Source organism: Salvia hispanica, chromosome 6 (assembly GCF_023119035.1).
Source record: "Salvia hispanica cultivar TCC Black 2014 chromosome 6, UniMelb_Shisp_WGS_1.0, whole genome shotgun sequence".
Taxonomy (NCBI): Eukaryota; Viridiplantae; Streptophyta; class Magnoliopsida; order Lamiales; family Lamiaceae; genus Salvia; species Salvia hispanica.
In genome coordinates this window covers 43,066,225-43,086,349 of record NC_062970.1, presented here as the reverse complement: position 1 = coordinate 43,086,349, position 20,125 = coordinate 43,066,225, and the positions used below count along the sequence as shown (strand labels likewise).

Genomic DNA, 20,125 nt, shown 5'->3' with positions numbered 1-20,125 from the left:
TCCCGACGTCCACCGAGACGTCCGCTATTGCGGATGCTCTTAGATCCCAAATAAAAAGGAAAACTTGCAATGCAAGATTAAACTTTGGATTTTTCGTAACAAAAATATATCACAAGTTTCTTTAACAAAGTTGAGACACAATTTACCGAAATGAAGAGATTAAAAAGTGAAAAAGGTATGTGCGAGTCTGAGGGTCAAAATTGGCATATATACACACCTCCCACCTTCTTTTCTTGCGTGTGTTTCTACCATAACATTCCACATCCAAAATCTCACTATTGTTCTTTATTTTTTCTAATTATATTCTCCTCACTTTTGTGACCATTTAGTATACGAAGCTGGATAATTACATTTTTCATATTTAAGAAATACAAACTAAGTATAGCAAATAAATACGTGACATTTTAACTATAAAAGCGAATTAGTTAAAATGAATTACTTCCTCTGTCCCAAGGAAATTGACCTCTTCTTTGGATGACACAAGATTTTATGCATGCTAATTTTAAAGTGTTTAAAAATGGGAAAAGAGAAAGTTGTTGGATATTAAAAGTAGGAGACATGGATAAAGTAAGAGAGATAAAAGGTTGTTGATGTTTAAAAGTATGACAGATGTAAATGTTAGAGAGAGAAAAGATTGTTAGGTGTTTAAAAAGTATGAGAGATGATGAAAAAGTAAGAGAGAGAAAATATTGTTAGAGCATCCACAATGGCTCAAGGATTAGAAAATGGATACCTCCTTCCACATCATTCAGGATTAGAAACTGCATGCTACATCACTAGGACACTCAACTGCACAATAGTGGACAAGAAACTGGACTAGCACTAGGACTAGCCACAATAAACAAAATTATAAAAAACAAATAAATTACATTCACGCAAATATGGAATTAACTTTTACGAAACCAATACGGGGACAATACAACCATTTTATTTAAATTAAAAAAAATACATCCTAAAAAAATTACATAATTAAAAAAAATACATAAAAAAAATCTATCGTCGTTCAGTCTTCCGCGCCCACAACTCTTCAATTAAATCCTTTTGGAGTCGAATATGAGCATCAACTTGGCGCATGTCGGCATGTTCCTTGAGGCGGCCGACTTCATAGTGAGGTACTCTCATTCGTACGTTGGGGGTAACCACGTCGTGGCTGGGACTGGCTTCATCAGCATCGTCATTGGCCCAACTAATCAGCTGTACACCTTCATATTCGACTATCATGTTGTGCATGATAATACAGACGTACATTATATCAGTAAGGCAATCGACATGCACAAACGCGTTGGACCCCTAAGTGCCGCCCATCGAGCCTGGAGCACACCAAATGCCCGTTCCACGTCCGTGCGCGCCGACTCCTGCAGTTCCGCAAAGTAGTCATTCCTTTCATCAGATGAGCATCTGATCGTCTTCACAAAGACGAGCCACCTAGGATATATCCCATCCGCCAAATAGTTGCCCATATTATGTTGGTTGTCGTTGGCGACAAAACTGATGGCTGGACCAACACCATGGCACTGCTCGTTGAAAAGGGACGACGAATTGAGGACGTTGCGGTCGTTGTTCGACCCGGCTACCCCAAAATACGTATGTCAAATCCACAGCCGGTAATTAGCTATGGCCTCGAGGATCATCGTGGGATTCTTTCCCTTGTAGCCGGTCGTTTAGAACTCTTTCCAGGCGGCGGGACAGTTTTTCCACTCCCAATGCATACAGTCTATGTTGCCCAACATCCCCGGGAACTCATGCTTCTCCTCGTGCATCTGCATCAGATCCTAGCAGTCTTCAGGGGTAGAGCTTTGAAGATACTGCTCACCGAATATTTCAATGACGCCCTAACAGAAAAACTTCAGACACTGCAGGGCAGTCGTCTCACCAATGTGGAGGTACCCGTCCCACATATCCACCGCGCCTCGGTTGGCTAACTATCTGATTGCCGCAGTGCACTTTTGTATAGGTGTGTGGCCGGGTCTGCCAGCCGCATCGTGCCTGAATGGGAAACACATATATCGACGCTCTAAAGCGTCAACGATACGCATAAACAGTGACCTACGCATCCTAAAACGCCGCCTGAAAAGGTTGGCCCCAAACCGCGGCTCTGGAGCGAAGTAGTCTTCATACAGCCGCTGATGTGCAGCGACGTGATCCCGATCAACCAAACCTCGGTGGTGGACAATGGGTCGAGGTACCGCCGGCTGCTGCGGTTGCAAGACCCTTTGTATCGGACGATTTATCTCGCGGGACGTATAGGCCGCCAACTCTTCGTTAAATCACCGGCTGAACTCCTCAGCATCCCCAGCACTACCACCCACGCCGCTGCCACCCGTTTCACCCATTTCGCGATATTGCTCTTGTACAGAAATTAAGAGAGAGAGAATCCGTTAAAATAAGTGGTGCGAATGAAAACGACGTACAAATATCAGTATATATAGAGGTTCGAAAGTTAAAAAAAATACGCTAGCCGATCGGGAACCTGCAATGGCGGCTGGCGGATCGGCTAGCGCCCGCGAATCGGAGTGCGCTAGCCAATCAGCTCGCCGGCTGCAATGGTAGGCTAGCGGACCGGCCAGCGCCCGCGAATCGGTTAGCCGGCCCGCTAGCCTCCATTGCGGATGCTCTTAGGTGTTTAATAATACCCTCTCTTTCCCATAATAGATGACCTACATGGAGATTGACACGAGATTTTAAGTGATGTTGTTTTGTGTGTTAGGTGGAGAGAGAAGATATTATATTTATATTAATATGAGAGAGAGTTTATTTAAAAAAGAAAATGTGATCTCTTTTATTGGATAAACTAAAAAAGAAAGTGTGACATCTATTATAGGACGGATGAAGTAATATTTTGCATGAATAATAACTCATTCCAATCGAAGTTCTCGTGAATGCGAGTGTCCCGTTTGCACGTGAGGGTGGAAATTGATTGAATTAATAAAATTCGCAGCACTAGTGTGAACGGTACCTTTACCAAAATACCCTTCAGCAAGGATTGGAACTACTTAGTATTCGTACAAACAAAAATTTGTTGTAGAAAGTTAGAAACAGTCAGCGCACGCCAGCGTGGCTGCTTTGACCAGAAAAATGTACAGTATTTTTCATTCACACAATTTATCCATGAACAAAAGCAAGTTTATCCACATATCTCTCAATCTTTTTAGAATAATAAACCATATACTCATGAAATCGTAGATATGTGGAGCCAAATATTTCAATTGCTTTGAGTGTGTGTATGAAATTAAATGATATATAGCTAATTTTTATAGATTAGTACATGTTTGGAATATCAAAAAAATGTAGTAATTAACTAATTGAAGTTAATTTTTTAATTGATCAAATTACGATAATAGCATAATCATATAATTCACAATTTTAAAATTTAAGATTTACTTAACATGCTAGTAATAGATAATATAATAAATGTAATAATTGAATTTAGTAATTCATAATTTTAATAATTAGTATATTAATATTTTATTTATAAGTGAATAATTGATAACAGAATAATAAATTACATTTGATTTTCTTAACTAATAAATAATTTATATAACAAAAAGTCTAATTCTTCACGCCTTAAAAATACTAATATTATTATTTTTTCACAAAATAATAACACATTTTACTATTTTGTGATATTCTTAATTTTAAAACTCATTCACTTTTTTTATAAGTGTATCTCATACTTTTATTACATTCCTATTATATCATTACACTAAATTTACACTTAATTTCCTCCATAAAGTTAAAGCAATTTCTCTAAAAATAAAATTCATATTGAATCAAAACAGATTACAAAATTTATCTAGTAACACGATGAATCCAATCACAACTTTATAGTAACATTTAAAATCAAATTACGACCAAATAACCAAGAAATTTCAAAAATGAAAAAATTAGAAGAGTCGAGGAAACTCAGATTCTTGGTCAATAGTCATAACGGTAATGTTATTAGAATTTTAAAAATATTTAGATAAATTAGGAATTTGCATAACAAGGGCATTTCCGTCCATAACAAATTAAAATCATCATACATAAACAAACTCTCTCAAAATCAAAGCCTCATTCAACACCTTCACTCTTAATCAGCCGCCATTTATGGAACCAGAAACTGTTCTAAATCTCTTCGATTCCAGGTGGTTCCACCTCGGGATCATCGGAAATCCACCGGAAACCTCAATCTCAGCCGCGCCGCCACCATTCCCCCAAATATCAAATCAAAAGGTTTCGCGCCAAATTTCGTCTCTCGCGAGATCGAAGAGCGACGAGCTGTCGAGTCTCACAGCACGGAACCCCTCTCCCGATTCAGTCCTCAAAACCCCCCACCTCCAGACCATTTTCTCCGACAGGGAGTTCTCAATTTCATCGGAAACTCCGAGGATTCCGGTGGCGAGGAAATCCGGCGTCGACGGAAGGAGGAAGAAGCGGCTGAGCAAGAGCATGTCGGAGCTGGAATTCGAAGAGGTGAAGGGATTCATCGACATTGGGTTCGTTTTTTCGGAGGAAGACAAGGTGGATTCGGCCCTGGTTGAAATCATTCCAGGTCTGCAGAAATTAGGGCAGAAAATTGAATCGCGTGATAGGGAAATTGAGGAAGCTTCTAGAATGAGGGCGAAGCCGTATCTATCGGAAGCGTGGGAGTTTTACGAAGAGGAAAGATTGATGAAATGGAGGGTTCCTTCTTCTGCAACTAGTGAGATGGAAATCAAAGATAATCTCAAATCTTGGGCCCACACAGTGGCTTCTGCTGTTAGATGATGAGATTAGTGTTAAATTTTCTTCTTTTTTTAATTTAAGTAGCGTTTTATGTTGGTTTTTCTTCTTTTTTTTTTGTATAGTTCAAAACTCAAATTCAAATTCTTCCAATTTTAGTTTGTAAATATCAAATTGAGCTGCATTGTTTGTATTTTCAAATTGACACATTCATTTATTCATATTATATGTATGTATGTGTGTGTATCTTTTGATGGGAGTTTTTTGTCATATTACATGTGTTATGCTTTGATTTTGCTTCTAATATGTGATCAAAATTGAATCTTGATTTCCATGGATGAGATTTGTGTTTTATTACATTTTGTCATGTGGATAATTCTCATTGCTTGTCAGAAACCCATCACCATAATACTTCCATGGATTAATAGTATTTCAGTATTTGTCCTGATTATTATAGTTTTACAGTGACTGGGTAGTTTAGAATCGAGTTCACGAGTACTATATACTAACGAGTTTTCGATACTATGGAAGAGGTTGCTGATGATTGGCTTCATTCCAGATTGTTGATGTTCAGCAACAATGTCTATACAAAACATTGAGAGCTGATGTTTCCTTTCCTTTGCAATGTTTTCCATAGAGCATTCAGTTTTAATCCATTCTTCTTTTCCTTCCAAGCATTAATTCACTTTTCTTTCAAGCTTTTCCTGTTGGCCTTAATCAAGTCTACCAAGGTAGTGATGCATTTGCTTATTCTTGAGAAATTCCTTGTGCTTCTGTTTGATGACACTATTCAATCTCTAATGCCTTGTTATTGTTACCTTTTGTCTTCAGATATGCTGCAGTGTCCAGTTCCTTCCTTGGAGATCTTGGGAAGGTATTCTCAATAATATATCTAATTCTAAATGAGTAAAAATAAAATCTTATCTATCTGTGCCTTGTGCTTTGCTCTTTGAATGTTCTACTTATCTATCTTTGTTTTTGCTGTCATCACTGTTTTTTGAAAATAAAATTATCAACTTTGGTATCTGTATCATTACCTTGTGCTTTGGTCTGTGTTTTTATTGGATGCTCATTTTCTCACATAATGCCAATGACTTGTTCCAAGACATTGACTTGCAACTCTTTGGCACCATTTGTTACCCTTGTCATTTCCTGGCACTTCACTGCAATTTAATAGCCAGAAATTGGCTGCCGCAACATGCTAAACAAGCTCAATTCACTCTACAACCATGATATCCCACCCTCTTTACTTCTTCTTCCTTATCTCTATACATTCGACACTCAAAACCACCAGCACCTCCACCGTGGAAGCGTACACTGCCACGGAACTAATCCTCCTTAGCTGCGGCGCATCAGCAACCACAAACGACATCAGCCTCCGGAGCTGGGACACTGATCAAGGTTCGAAATACACGCCATCAAATGCCCCCTCCATATCTTCATCATCCGATGCTTCCACCATGGAATCTTCGGTTTTTCCAGTCCCTTACGGGACTGCTCGAGTTTTCCACTCCCCTTTCACATACACTTTTCCCCTCACTGAAGGCCAGAAATTCCTCCGCCTTTACTTCTATCCCAACGTCTACTCGGACATTGACACTCGTCTATCTTTATTCTCTGTCAATGCAAATGCCTTCACCCTGTTTACAAACTTCAGTGCTTTCCTTCATTCTAAGAATTTAACACGACCTTCTTTTATGGTGGAATTCGTTGTTAACATCGGAGCAACCCAAAAACTCGATCTAACCTTCACCCCCAATCCAAACTCCTCTGCTTTTGTAAATGGAATCGAGATTGTGTCGGTCCCAGATAAACTCTACCTTTCGGAAGAAGGCGTGGAAATTAGATTTGTGGACAGGCTGTTTGATCTCAACAGCGGCACGGCTTTGGAGAATCTTTACCGGCTGAATGTGGGTGGCGGCGCTGTAGACATAGGAGAAGATAGTGGCCCCACTCGTGGCATGTTTCGAAGATGGAGTCCTGATGATGACTACATATTCCACGGCGATTATGGGTTTACGCAGCATGACGAGGGAGTTGTGATCAACTACACCAACCGTACTCCTTCCTACACTGCTCCGCCTAAAGTATACAAATCTGCTAGAACTATGACCAACATCAGCATAAGTTTAGAGTGGGGATTTCCAGTTGATTCTGGATTCTACTATCTGCTCCGTTTCCACTTTTGTGATTTTCGGCACGTAAAGGCAAACGACGTGACGTTTACAGTAAACGTCAATAATCAGACGGCAGATCCTGACGTTGATGTCATCTTCATGGCCGGCGGCCCTGATATTCCCATCTTCAAAGACTACATAACATGGGTTCCTGATGTTGGAAATCGTGGAAAGCAAGACCTGCGGCTATCTTTGGTGCCTTGCCTTGTGCCAGGACCAAGATATATTAGCGCTTGGCTGAATGGCTTGGAAATTTTCAAACTCAATGATTCGGCAGGAAGTTTTGCTGCATCCAACCCTGAACTCGTTGTCGACTCACCACCGGTGTCGCTAGTGAGGAACCTACCGGCGGCAGCGAAGAAGAAGAAAATTGGTGTTGTGGTGGGGAGTGTTATCGGCGTAGTTGTGGCGGTTGCAGCCGTGGCTATGTTGATTATGCGGCGGTGGAAAGTGAAGGACGCAGGCACGAGTGTCACCAACTCATTGTGGTCGTTGGTGTCACTTTCGACGGAGTCAAGGTCCACTTCTGATACATGCAGGTATTTGTCCATCGACGAGATCAAGGCCGCCACCAGCAACTTCGACGACAGCTTCGTCATCGGCAGGGGAGGCTTCGGACGCGTCTACAAAGGCCTCATCCGCAACGTGCCTGTCGCAATCAAGAGGCTCAACTCCACCTCCAGGCAAGGCACTCGCGAGTTCCTCACCGAGATCGACGTGCTCTTCAAGCTTGGCCACCTCCACCTAGTTTCCCTCGTCGGCTACTGCGGCGACGATGGCGAGATGATCCTGGTGTACGACTATATGGCACACGGCAGCCTCCGCGACCACCTCTACAACTCCGAAAAGTCACCCTTGACGTGGAAGCAGCGCCTCCAGATCTGCGTGGGCGCCGCCAAGGGGCTGGACTACCTCCACAGCAGTGGCACCATCATCCACCGCGACGTCAAGTCCAGTAACATCCTTCTCGATGAGAATTGGGTGGCCAAGGTGTCGGACTTCGGCCTCTCCAAAATGGCCAAGTCCACACACGTTAGCACGGTCGTCAAAGGCAGCTTGGGTTATGTTGACCCAGAGTACTACCGCCGGAAACAGCTGACGTTGAAATCCGATGTGTACTCGTTCGGGGTGGTTTTGCTGGAAGTCTTATGTGCAAGGCCGCCGATAATCGCAACATTACCAAGAGAGCAAGTGAATTTAGCAGAGTGGGCTGCATTTTGCTATGGGAAAGGGACAGTTGATCAGATTGTGGATTCCAATCTCAAGGGCCAGATTGCAGCTGAATGCTTGAGCAGTTTTACAGAAATAGCCGTAGCATGCCTCGTGGAGAAGGGGATTGATCGGCCATCGATGAACGACATTGTTAGGAAATTGGAGTTTGTAATGCAGCTCCAAGTGAATGGAGGTGCACAGCCGTTGATTGGGATTAGCGCGAGTAACGCGACGGACGAGGACACGTGTTCTAGATCGAAGAGCAGCGAATTCCAGCAGCAGTGAAAAACTCAACCTGTTAGGCTGCTGAATAATTTCTCTAAGATGGAGTATTTCATTTTTATTTTTACTATAATCATATTTTAGGGCATGAGATAAGGTAGTTAGCATGTGGCCTGACCCTACATAGAAGACAATATACTATAGATATTTTTAATTTGTATTGTGGAAAAGATTATCAATATAAACGAACCACATTATTTTAAGAAGCCCTTTCTAAAGACAGAAAAAAACAAAATCTTGACTGGAATATAATGAAGGTTGGGTCATGACTGAAGACAAAAGTAAAATGAGACTAGTAAAATGTTACTAATATATATGTTTGTGTATTGTTTTCCAGTAAATAATATCATTACATTCTCAGTAGTTTAATAGGTGAGGATCTAAATATGCAGAATCATCATAGAGGAAGCAAAGAAGACCTGGATTTTTAATCGTATGTGACCACTGCATTAAATAGTTAGAAGAAGTTGTAATCTTGAAAACACCTTGAAATTCGAATGATGAGGAGTATATTGAGGATCTAAATAATTGAGAAAATTGAGGAAATGGAGGGTTCCTTCTTCCAACAAGTGAGTTGGAAATCAAAGATAATCTCTAATATTGGGCCCACACAGTGGCTTCTTCTGCTGTAAGATGATGAGATCATGAGATGAGTTCACTTGGGATGGCTCCAGTCATTTCTCTAGTGGGACACATAGAAATAAGGTAACTGATAACTGATCACCCCGAGCTAACTCAGATGAATTGTTATTGCTGCACTGACAGAGCAAACCTCATCTCTTCAGCACATGGTTAGTTAGTTTGATGGGATGTCATTGTCTACGAATGGAAAAACTCATGTAAAGTTTGGATGAAATTTTTAGGACAGATGCTGGATCCATCCACAGTTTCTGTGATTGGTTGGTCTTCTTTTACAGGGTTCACTTTCTGACATGTTTGCAAACGAAAACATTGAAAATATTGTTCTTCTTGGAAGCACTAGAGTTGGCAGTCGATGTGTAATCCAAATTTCGGCTGGTTTCATGATCTTCATCGCTTCTAGGTAAGCAATGCTGCCCATATCATATCATCGAATTCTGCAAACCGAGTAAAACAGGTTGAGTAGAGATACTGACTAAGTTTGAATATGTGCAGGCAAGTTTGGAGCATTATTTGCATCAATACCTTTCACTATATTTGCAGCTATATGGAGTATTGTGTTATGCTCGGCCTTGTTGGTGAGCGTTCTGTTATCTTGTTGTTGTTCCAATGTAAAATGTGATCGATTGATTGATTGTGCATGGATGATGGACATGGTGCAGCGTCTGTGGGGCTGGCGCTCTTGCAGTTCACGAACATAAACTCGTTGAGGAACATCTTCATAGTTGAGGTGTCTCTCTTACTCGGCCTCGGACTGTCCATTCCCGAGTACTTCAGACTTTAGAGAATACACGAGTGCTGCTCTTCATGGCCCTGCCTGCTCATACAAGTTTTTGTTTTTTTTTTTTAATCTTGATATTCCCTAAAATATGAGCCCATGATTTAATGGGGTGGTACTTTTGCCTCTAAAATAATTACTCCATTTTACTACTAGTTCGTAGTTTCATGTTCATGTGAGGCAATAAATGTAGATTAACCATCGATTTTAGGAGCATTCATTATGGTAGTAGTAAATAATGTGACATTGTTAAAACAAATGAAAATTTCAATAATTTATCGGAGCCTAAAAAGAAAATGCATGTTAATGCTGAAATAGTCAAATTGAATTGTCACAATTTAGAGGCAATGGGCGGAATTCGGAAAGATGGATTTCAACATTTATTTTCTAGATTTCAATTGTTAAATAAAATTTTACTTTCGAGTTTGTAATTATTAATTAATATTTAAATAAAATAACTAAAGAGAATTTTAGTTTTGCATCTAAAATATAGGTTGATTTTAACAGTCATAAAAATAGGGGAGTGAATTTTAGATGGATAAATATTTTATTGAACCAACAGAAACTAAATTCAACTTTAAGTGAATCTAAATATACGACTGATATTATTATTCTTAAAAAGCATTAAAAATCCACCCTGAGAATACCTGTTTCCAGCTATAGGCGTATTGGGTTTCGGACCACCAACGGTAGGTAGTCTAATCCCCACCATCATCCTCTCCGGCATGAAATCCCTCCACTCCCTCACTCTCTCCCACACAAATCTCACCGGAAATCTCCCCAAACACTGGCATTCCTCAAATCTCACCTTCATCGATCTGTCCACCAACAATCTCAAGGGGAAAATCCCCAATTCACTCACCCAATTAGAGAATCTCCTGCATCTGAATCTCTCCTCAAATTCCCTCAACGACACGATCCCTTCCACAATCGGCGACTTGACCTCTCTCCAGAATCTCTCCCTTTCATCCAATTCCCTCTCCGGCCCGATTCCGGAATCCCTAGCTGCAATGGCGGCGCTGACGCATCTCGATCTGAGCTCAAACCAGCTCAATGGCACAATCCCCAATTTCATCAGAGACATGAAGAAGCTGAAGCACCTGAATCTCGCCAGCAATTCCTTCCATGGAGTGTTGCCTTTCAATTCAACGTTTATACAGCGATTGGAGGTGTTCAAGGTCGGTGAAAATTCGAATCTTTGCTACAACCACACGGTTTTGGGGTCGAAATTGAAGCTGGGGATTGCCGCCTGTGATAAGCACGGGCTGCCGCTGTCGCCGCCGCCGGCGAAGGATTCGTCGGCGGATGACTCGAGCGATGGGGATTATAACGATGATGAAGATGAGAATTCGGGGGAGAATAAGAAGCATAGCGGTGGGCCGAGTAAGGTTGTTCTTGGTTTTGCAATTGGGATTTCTTCGATTGTGTTCTTGATTGTTTTCTTGGTTCTTTTAGCTAAGTGTTGTAAATGAGATTGAATTTTATTTTTTTTTCTTGGTTGATTAGGTTAGGGGATTATGATTTATTGTGACATTAAAAAGATGAGTTCATTGAGTTTGTTTCTGTATGATTTATTTTGGAGCAAGAATTTCGAGAAAGAGAAAGGGGTGAAATGAAAGGATGATTCTTTTTTTTTTTGTATGTGTGTGTGTGTTTGTGAGGAGTAGTGATTCTTTTGACTACTTTTTTCGTAGTCTTGTGATGTGGTGAAGAATGAAAGTGGAAATGAAAGGATGTTTTCTTACACTTTTACTATGTTTAGATGCAAGAATTCTGTTTTTGGATCATTTTCTTGATCCGGGTCTTTTCATCTTTTTTTGGACTGGTTGATTTGATTAATTGAATTATGAAAGGTTGTAGTAGTAGTAGTAGTAGTACTAGTTTTTTCCTTGCGAGTTGCAAGAAAGAGTGTTGCCACTTTGATTTGGTAAATCAAGTCTTTGATTTGGTAAGTTAGGTGTTTGATTTGGGCAATAGTAGTTTTTTGTTTGATGACTTGTTATTTTGTTGGACTTTTTATTTCAACACAAGTATGTTATTGAAAGTCACTCAAATAAGTTGACATACTAGTGCTACTACTATTTCATTTAAAGTTGTCATATGGTTGTCATTTCTCTCTTTTTTTTTGGTATATCAATTTTGGAGGCAAAGAGTTGCATACCTTTAATGAAGGATGCGTGCAGTTGTAGGTTTATGTGGCTTTTTGAGGAGTTTTTTCCTTCAAGACTTTGGTTCATGTCTTTAATGGGTAGGACATGAATTGAATTATCTAAGTTCACTCGAATAACTTTGCAAAGAATCATATCTATCTTGCTTCCTATTTAATTTTTATCTACCAAACCTAACGTGGTAGTGTTATTGTTTGGGTTGGGCACTTGGACATGCATGTGGATGTGGGAACCTTCATCCCATTTTATGGTGTTCTACACTTGTGTACAAATATTAGTTCTTGTATTTTAATTTAATACTATGACAATTATGAATCCAAATTAACTATATCTAACTTTAGTACTAGTATAATTAAGTGGATGATATCATACGTATAAACACATGATTATGGGCCATTAGTCATGTGCTCCGTTTGCTACTTGGGTTGGGATCAACATCATTGTATCTTCCCTGGAAAATCAAGTTTGCAATCTAATTTCACTTCCAAATCCAATTTTTTTTTCTTTTATTTTGGGGAGGTCATAATTAAATCTTAAACATGCAAAATTTTACACGTCATCCGTCTCGTAGTAATTGTCACACTTTCCTTTTTGGTTTGTCTCATAAAAGATGTCACATTTCTTCCTTTAGAAAAAGTTCCCTCTCACATCAATTACAAAATTATATTTTCTCTCACCACTTAAGACACAAAATAACATCTCCTAATATCTTGTGTCATCTCACAAGTGTGACATCTACTATGGGACGGAGGAAGTACTATAAAAAAAAGGTTCGTAAATCGTAATTTAGGCATCGACCATGTGCAAACCAAAACATAACTAATTTTAACTTTGCTTTAGGATCTTGGTACATCAAAGGGATTATTTCATGATTAATTGAATAGTGTTAAAACCATGGAAAAGATAATTAGATAGTAGGGAAAAGGAAAGTAGAGGTCTGACGAATAACGAAGCTAACATGCAAACATAACTATACTATTATTTCATTATTCGACTTAATTCAGAAACGAAACTAAAAGCACTAGATTTGGCAATACATTAGTAGGATATTGTTTCCTTTAGTAATCTACAATTTCACTTCCCTGTTTGGGACTTAAGATTTAGTGGTCAAGTTTTTTTGTCTTACCATTTTTATAATAACTTTTTAGTAGTATATATTATATATTATTTGAATTTTTACTTACCAAACATTGATCATACAAGATTTAGTAGTATATATTATTTGAATTTTTACTTACCAAACATTGATCATACTTGATGAGCTATATTATTATTTTTTACTACTATAATAATTTAATAAAATTGCAGTAGTTATTCTATAAATTTCTATTTCAAATAACTATTAATTCTAATATAGGAGTAGTAAGTATTTTATTTTATTTAATATTATCTCCATCCCATAATAATATGTGCATTTAAAATGACATAGAATTAACGAACAATTTAAGTAAAAGAATGGAAGAGAACAATAATTAAAGTACTCACTCCGTCCCCCATAATTTTACCCACTTTGACCCGATACGGGTTTTAAGAAATCTAATGGAAAGTGACTTGAAAAAGTTAGTGGGATGTGGGTCCTACTTTTAAAATGTTAGTTTTATAATAAAATGTGAGTAGAAATGAGTTAGTGGAATATGAGTACCAAAAATGGTAAAAGTGAAGTGTGTAAAATTATGGGGGACATTATGAGGGACGGAGGGAGTAGTTTTCAGTGGATATACACAATTCTTTGCATTTTAGTAGTATTTTTACTGCAAAACTTCACCAGAAAATATGGGAGGATGCCTTTAAATCCGCATACCGTTCTTCAATTTCCATGGTTCTCTGCATTCAGCCCACTCAGATTCCGGCAATCATACTTCTCAATTAAAGGTAGTAATATAATCTCGCCTCATCTCTTCGATTACGTCAATTCGCTGCTGTGTAGATACGCTTTTGCAAATAGCAGGTATATTTGCTGTACTGCTAATTTATTTGGCGGTATTATGCTTCTTTAGGTTTTCTTTGGAATCATGATTGAATTCGAGCTTGGGATAACAAAATTTTTAGTACTAGTGTTTTTGTGATGTAACCCTCGATCAGCTCCGCCTTCATTTCTGCAAATTTGGTATACATTGGGTGATTTACTAATTAATGTGGATCATTCCCTGTAGGTTTTACTAATGTGAATTCGTTAGCACGTCATGTAAATCTGTTTCCAACACCAAACTGAGGTATGATTTCTTGATGCAGCTTGTTCAATTTGGCAGAAATATCTGATCGATCTTTGGTATTGAGCATAAGAGCTGATGATGGAATGAAAGGAATGCATAATAAAAAGAACCCTTATTCGGGAAGGGCACCTAAAACAGAGGGGGCGGATGATGGTACTCAATCTTCAAATTACATTCAAATATGATATACCAACTGCTGCAAATTGCATTCAACATCTCTCGTTGCTTCAAGCTAAGGTTATTTAGTGACTAAACATCAGTCAAACCATAATCAGCACTTCTCAGTAAAACCTTAGTGCCGCCCCCATCCTCACCTCATACTCCTTGCTAAACTAGGCCTCCAGTAATGGCACCATCGCACCAACTGAAAACGCAAGAGCCGTCACCTGAATCGTATTCTGCAAACCCCCTTTCTTCTCATTGCTCATCATGGGCGATGCGGTTGAGGCAAGACCGGCATTGGTGCCCAGCACTGCAGCACAGAGCCACTTGGAGCATGTGGAGTAGTCGAATTCTTGCTCAGTGGATTCGCTTGTGTTGCCTATGACTAGAGAGTATTGCATCAGAGAAGGATTTGTCAAGAAGAGAGATTTTGCAGCAAGATATTGATGTGCTCTCCTGTCGCCTTATATCAGCTTGCATCAGCCATCAAGTATGACAATGCCTCGGTCTTAGGCATCACTCGGGTAAATTGGTTGACTCATCTTTGCTTTCAAATTACCTAGTTGATAGAGACATCCGATTTACGGTAGGCAACACCCAATTTTTACAGTCCGTCATATTTTGTTTGGGTAGCCGATGCTCATTTTAGGACTTCGGTTTAGGATTTGTTTTGCTTAATGAGCTCTCTTTTTTTTGGCTACTTGTGATCTTCAAATATTGATTCGAGTATTTTGTATTGTTTGGTATTTGTGATCTTCATTATTTGTTTGAGGATTTTATATTGTTTGCTATGTGGGTCTTTGGACTTGTTGTGTGCGGGGAAGATTGATACATCTACGGATTTGAAATTGCTTTGTGAGGCTTATGTTTGGTGATTGTTACTTGATTTTTCGTCTTTTATTGCCTTCTGTATTTTTATTTTAGTATAGTTGATGGTGTATTGGTTTTGCTATTATATCACTGTCGATTATCTTCACAGCTTCCGGCTGTGACTATTTTTCATTCATTGAAAAGAATATTATTCCGACTAACATAATATTTTTTTAAATGAAATTTTAATGACTTTATTGCGGAAAAATATTATTCCAGATTTGGTTTTCATTTCTAATTGGAGAATATCATCTCTAAGGTTTCACTCATTTGTTTGAAGACAAATGGAAAAGAAGAACATGTCTACTAGTTGACATTTATACCACTAATGACCTGCTAACAAGAGTATAAAAGAATAACACGTCTACTTTGTTCTTCATCGCACGTTAATTGGAGAACCTTGTAATTAAAAACTGCCTACATAGTTGACAATTAAGCCACTAATCTGCTAATCACATGCTAATTAATGTTGTTATGTTTATACTTCCTCTCTTGTTTCTTTCGCTCATTCTTTCTTCACATCAAAGTGTTGACCAAATTAACAATCAAAGCTCGGAATTGTTGCAATGGCAGAGGCAGTGGTGTCGATTGCTCTACAGACCATTCGTGATTTGCTATTGGAAGAGGGAAGGTTTTTAGCTGGTGTGGGCGACCAAGTGAAGGATCTTGAGAGGCAGCTCAAAGAGATGAAGTGTTTCCTCCAAGACGCTGACAAACGACGACATGAAAGCAGAACCTCTTCAATTGGATCTCGGAGATTAGAGATCTCGTCTACAGATCCGAATCCGCCATTGAAAGACATGCAGCTTATCATGTTTCTTCAAGGAGAAGAGGCCTCACACAGTTCGTCTGCAAATATTCCTGTATTTTGACAGATTGCAACAAACTCTACCAATTAGGCTCCGAGATTTCACAAATTACATTAAATCTGGAGAGGATACGCAACGATATGCAAGCAATCGGAATAAGAAGAAGCATAATCATCAATCCAAATGGAGAGGGGCAAAGCTCGGCTAGAAACAACATGTCAAGGAAGACTTTCCCCGATTTGGAGATGGGAGATTGCTTCCTAGGCATGGAGGATGAGCTGAAGCAGCTTGTTCATCACCTAGGGATAAACACAGAGGATCGGATTATATCAGTGTGGGGAATGGGAGGCTCAGGCAAGACCGCAATTGCCAAGAAGCTCTACAACGAGACGACAGACTTTGATCGCTTGGCGTGGGTTTGCATTACGCAGCAATGCGAGAGTCGGTCAGTTTGGGAGGATGTTCTGAGGCAACTAGAGAATCCAAAGAAGAAGAATATTTCAAGTGTGAACAGTGAGCCACGAATAACAGGGGAGGTTTCGAGTCTGAGCAACTTAGAGTTGATTCAGAGACTAAGTGAGATACAAAGATTAAAGCGATGTCTCATAGTTTTGGATGATGTTTGGGAACTTTCTCATTGGCATGAGTTGAAGCATCCATTCACAGCCCACGATTCGCAGAGCAAACTATTAGTGACAACACGGAAACAAAAGGTTGCAGAGATTGGATTGGCAGTCAAACATGGTCTTTTGCATATGGATGCTGCATTGGAACTACTCAAATACAAAGCATTTCAGCATGGAAACATTCCAGGTCGGTAGCATTAGTGGTATATTTACAAACGCAAATTAGTGTCTTTAATTGCATTAAAATACGTCCTTAGCCATTCTTTTTTTTTTTTTGTAGTGAAGCTAGTGAGAAAATTATGATTAGAGAGAAAATCATAGTATGGATAGAGATAAAATTATAGACAAATGAATTTATAAGTCTATATTCGAAAACAAAGCATAGTAGAACTATTTTGTGAATTCTCCATATGGATATATAAATTAAGTTGAGTAAAATATTTTAAAGTGCTTAAAGCTTATTGGAGCTTATTTTGAACAACTCTTACCTTGTTTTTAAGAACATGTAAACTTTATCAAACACCTGCATAATCAATTTCAATATTCAATTGATCGTCATTTATGAGTAATTCAATATGCAGACTTTGCATTGGAAGAAAGCTTTGAGAAAATTGGGAAGGAAATGGTGCAAAAATGTGGTTATTTGCCGTTGGCAATTTCTTTACTTGGCGGGGTATTGAGAAATAAAAACTTGATGGTGGAGTGGAAGTTAGTAAATGAGGATATCAAAGAAGTCATGTATAGAGATGAAAAGCAGATTGATGGAGTGCTAAACTTAAGCTATGAAAGTCTACCCTATTATTTGAAGCCTTGCTTTCTCTATATGGGTATCTTCAACGAGGACGAAACCATACTTGCTTTGGATCTATATACGATGTGGATAGCACAAGGCATGATTTCATATGAGAGCACTGGAGACAAGAAGGAAAGTTTAATGCACATCGCAGAACTGTACTTAAATGAGTTGGCCTCCAGGTCCATCGTTCAAGTTGAAATTCGGTTAGCTTATGATGTCACAAATAGAAACGGAAAATATTTTGCATGCAAACTTCATGACGTAGTACGAGAACTATGTTTGAAATTGGGGAAAATGGAGGATTTTGGTGTGCAGAGTATGGAGTATCAAGGTGGGAAGCTTAGTACCTTACTAAAGGAAGCTTCCTCACATATGAAAATACAACATTTGGCTATCCATTTCAGAAGTGAAGTCGAACACGAGCGTACAGTCACTTGCCCAAAAGATAGTAGCAAACATACTAGGTCTCTACGAATATCCAATCTCATAGGATCGAATGTTGTTGAGTTTCCCCCACAAAGTATAGTTGATTTTCAGAAATTTAAAATGTTGAGAGATCTAGTTATCATGAGATTCAAATTTGCAGGAGGAAAGTTACCGAGAGGAATCACTAAACTTGTTCACCTTAGATGTTTGCGTCTAGAACGATGTGAACTTGCTAAGCTACCGTCATCCATGAGGAATTTGGTATATATGGATACCCTTGATTTAACAGGTTCAGCGAATGTTGAAGTTCCAAATGTTTTTAAGGAGATGTTGCAATTAAAACACTTGCTTCTTCCTATCTATGAAAATGAAAACATTAGAAATTATCGACTAAGATTGGATGAGGAAGTATATGAGTTGGAGACTCTAGTATGCTTTGATAGTAGATACCATGAACTTAAATGTATGGGCAGAATGAAGAATCTCCAACGTTTTATGGCAATAATACACGATAATGAAAGCTTGTCGGCTATCATGAATGGCATTATGAACTGGAACAAGATACGGGATTGTTCTGTTTCTATTGAAGGAAGTTGCAACTTAACAAGTGAGCAAATGCTGGAGAAGGCTTTGACATGTCCCAATCTTTATGATTTGAGTATCTGCTTGAAGTTAGGGAAGGCGCTGGCAGAGTGCGGGAGTGATCTGTTGAGCTCGAAACTTGGGTGTTTGGATATGTTTGATTCCGAGATTGTGGATGATCCAATGGGGATACTAGGAAAGCTTCCTTGCTTGATACAATTGCGATTATATTGGGAATCATTTATTGGGGAGAAGATGAGGTGTCCAGCAAACAGTTTTCTTCGCCTCAAGAGGCTAACACTAAGAGGTTTACCAAAGTTGAGGGAGTTGAGAGTAGAGGCAGGAGCCTTGCCCCTTCTCTCTAAATTAACAATTGGAGAGTGTTCTTGTCTGAAGATGGTTCCGGAGGGATTGAGAGCGATTTCCACCCTTCATATACTCGTAATTAAAGAAATGCCAGAATTGAAAAATAGGGTATCACCATCGGGACAGGATTTCCACAAAGTCCGCCATGTGCCTTCTATTATCACCAAGGACTAGTCGTCACCAGGTATCTCATTTGACATTTCTCACATTTTTCTGTCTTCAAATTTGATGTGTTTTCATGGTTGCAACCATTTGATGGTTGGTTTATAATTATATGCCATGAAACTATTTGGGAAAATAAAATCATAAGCACTGATCCTGTCTTATATTTTTATTCGATGTTTATAAAAGGATTGGAGGTGTTTAAAGTCGGTGAAAATTTGAATCTTGGGATTGCTGCTTGTGATAAGCACGGGGCTGCCGCTGTCGCCGCCGCCGGAGAAGGATTCATGTTTGGCGGATGAGTCGAGCGATGGGAATATGATGATGAAGATGAGAATGTGGGGGAAAAGAAGAAGCGTAGCAATGGGCCTAGTAAGGTTGTTCTTGGTTTTGCGATTGGTATTTCTTCAATTGTGTTCTTGATTGTTTTCTTGGTTCTTTTAGCTAAGTGTTGTAAATGAGATTGAATTTTTTTTCTTGGTTGATTAGGTTAGGGGATTATGATTTGATGTGACATTAAAAAGATGAGTTCATTGAGTTTGTTTCTATGATTTATTTTGGTGCAAGAATTTCGAGAAAGAGAAAGGGGTGAAAATCGAAATGAAAGGATTATTCTTTTTTTTTTGTGTGTGTTTGAAGAGGTAATTCTGTTGACTACTTGTGATGTGGAGAAGAATGAAAAAGGGTAAAAACAAATAAGAATATAAAACTGGCTGATTTCACTTTTTAATGCTGTTGGCTTTACTTTAAAATAGTACTATACCTCTTCAACTTTGTTTATGTTTAGATGCAAGAATCTGTTTTTTTGATCATCTTCTTGAGCTGTACTATTTTTTTTGGACTGGTTGATTTGATTCATTGAATAATGATAGTTTTTTCCTTGCGAATTGCAAGAAAGTGTGACTTTGATTTGGTAAATTAAGTGTGTTCTTGTTTTGATTTGGGAAGTAATACTAGTAGTAATTTTTTGTTTGGTGAGTTTATTTTGTTGACTTTTTATTTCAACAAATGTTGTCTCTGACCATATCTCAATGAAAATCACTCGAATAAGATGACATATAGTAGTAGTACTATTTTATTTGCATAGGAGTTGGATTTGATAATATTTCATTTAAAATTGCCATATGGTTCTCATTTCTCTTTGTTTTGGGTGTGT

General features: G+C 38.8%; 5 protein-coding genes across 12 annotated transcripts; 4 read left to right on the top strand and 1 right to left on the bottom strand.

The window, feature by feature from the left end:
* Window positions 1–993: 993 nt before the first annotated feature.
* On the bottom strand, window positions 994–1,460 carry LOC125195400. The gene is made up of 2 exons (XM_048093551.1): window positions 1,322–1,460; window positions 994–1,214 (listed from the first exon to the last, which is right to left on the bottom strand). Exons 1-2 carry the CDS (start codon window positions 1,458–1,460, stop codon window positions 994–996), a joined length of 360 nt encoding a protein of 119 aa, XP_047949508.1.
* A 2,626-nt stretch (window positions 1,461–4,086) lies between these two features.
* LOC125195399 lies at window positions 4,087–4,746 on the top strand. Its single transcript, XM_048093550.1, has one exon. It carries the CDS (start codon window positions 4,087–4,089, stop codon window positions 4,744–4,746), a length of 660 nt encoding a protein of 219 aa, XP_047949507.1.
* A 359-nt stretch (window positions 4,747–5,105) lies between these two features.
* Window positions 5,106–9,990, top strand: LOC125193930 (receptor-like protein kinase FERONIA). 2 transcript variants are annotated; one of them, XR_007171663.1, is made up of 5 exons: window positions 5,106–5,432; window positions 5,533–5,575; window positions 9,290–9,414; window positions 9,507–9,589; window positions 9,674–9,990. XR_007171663.1 is itself a non-coding variant. In XM_048091873.1 (2 exons), exon 2 carries the CDS (start codon window positions 5,931–5,933, stop codon window positions 8,373–8,375), a length of 2,445 nt encoding a protein of 814 aa, XP_047947830.1. In that variant the 5' UTR covers window positions 5,108–5,432; window positions 5,533–5,930; the 3' UTR covers window positions 8,376–8,578. The 2 variants fall into 2 exon arrangements, 1 of the variants encoding a protein (XP_047947830.1); XM_048091873.1 differs by lacking the exons at window positions 9,290–9,414; window positions 9,507–9,589; window positions 9,674–9,990 and having other exon boundaries at window positions 5,108–5,432; window positions 5,533–8,578.
* Window positions 9,991–10,498: 508 nt separating this feature from the next.
* On the top strand, window positions 10,499–11,535 carry LOC125193942 (receptor-like protein 51). Its single transcript, XM_048091899.1, has one exon. It carries the CDS (start codon window positions 10,515–10,517, stop codon window positions 11,259–11,261), a length of 747 nt encoding a protein of 248 aa, XP_047947856.1. The 5' UTR covers window positions 10,499–10,514; the 3' UTR covers window positions 11,262–11,535.
* Window positions 11,536–13,716: 2,181 nt separating this feature from the next.
* LOC125193931 (probable disease resistance protein At1g58602) lies at window positions 13,717–19,522 on the top strand. Of its 7 annotated transcripts, XM_048091880.1 has the most exons (6): window positions 13,812–13,905; window positions 14,111–14,407; window positions 14,507–14,856; window positions 15,776–16,824; window positions 17,219–18,991; window positions 19,159–19,522. In XM_048091880.1, the coding sequence occupies exons 4-5, from the start codon at window positions 16,152–16,154 to the stop codon at window positions 18,979–18,981; spliced, it is 2,436 nt and encodes an 811-aa protein (XP_047947837.1). In that variant the 5' UTR covers window positions 13,812–13,905; window positions 14,111–14,407; window positions 14,507–14,856; window positions 15,776–16,151; the 3' UTR covers window positions 18,982–18,991; window positions 19,159–19,522. The 7 variants fall into 7 exon arrangements, with proteins under 7 accessions (XP_047947835.1, XP_047947832.1, XP_047947833.1 ...); XM_048091878.1 differs by having other exon boundaries at window positions 13,717–13,829; window positions 14,207–14,856; XM_048091875.1 differs by having other exon boundaries at window positions 13,717–13,829; window positions 14,111–14,856.
* Window positions 19,523–20,125: the final 603 nt, after the last annotated feature.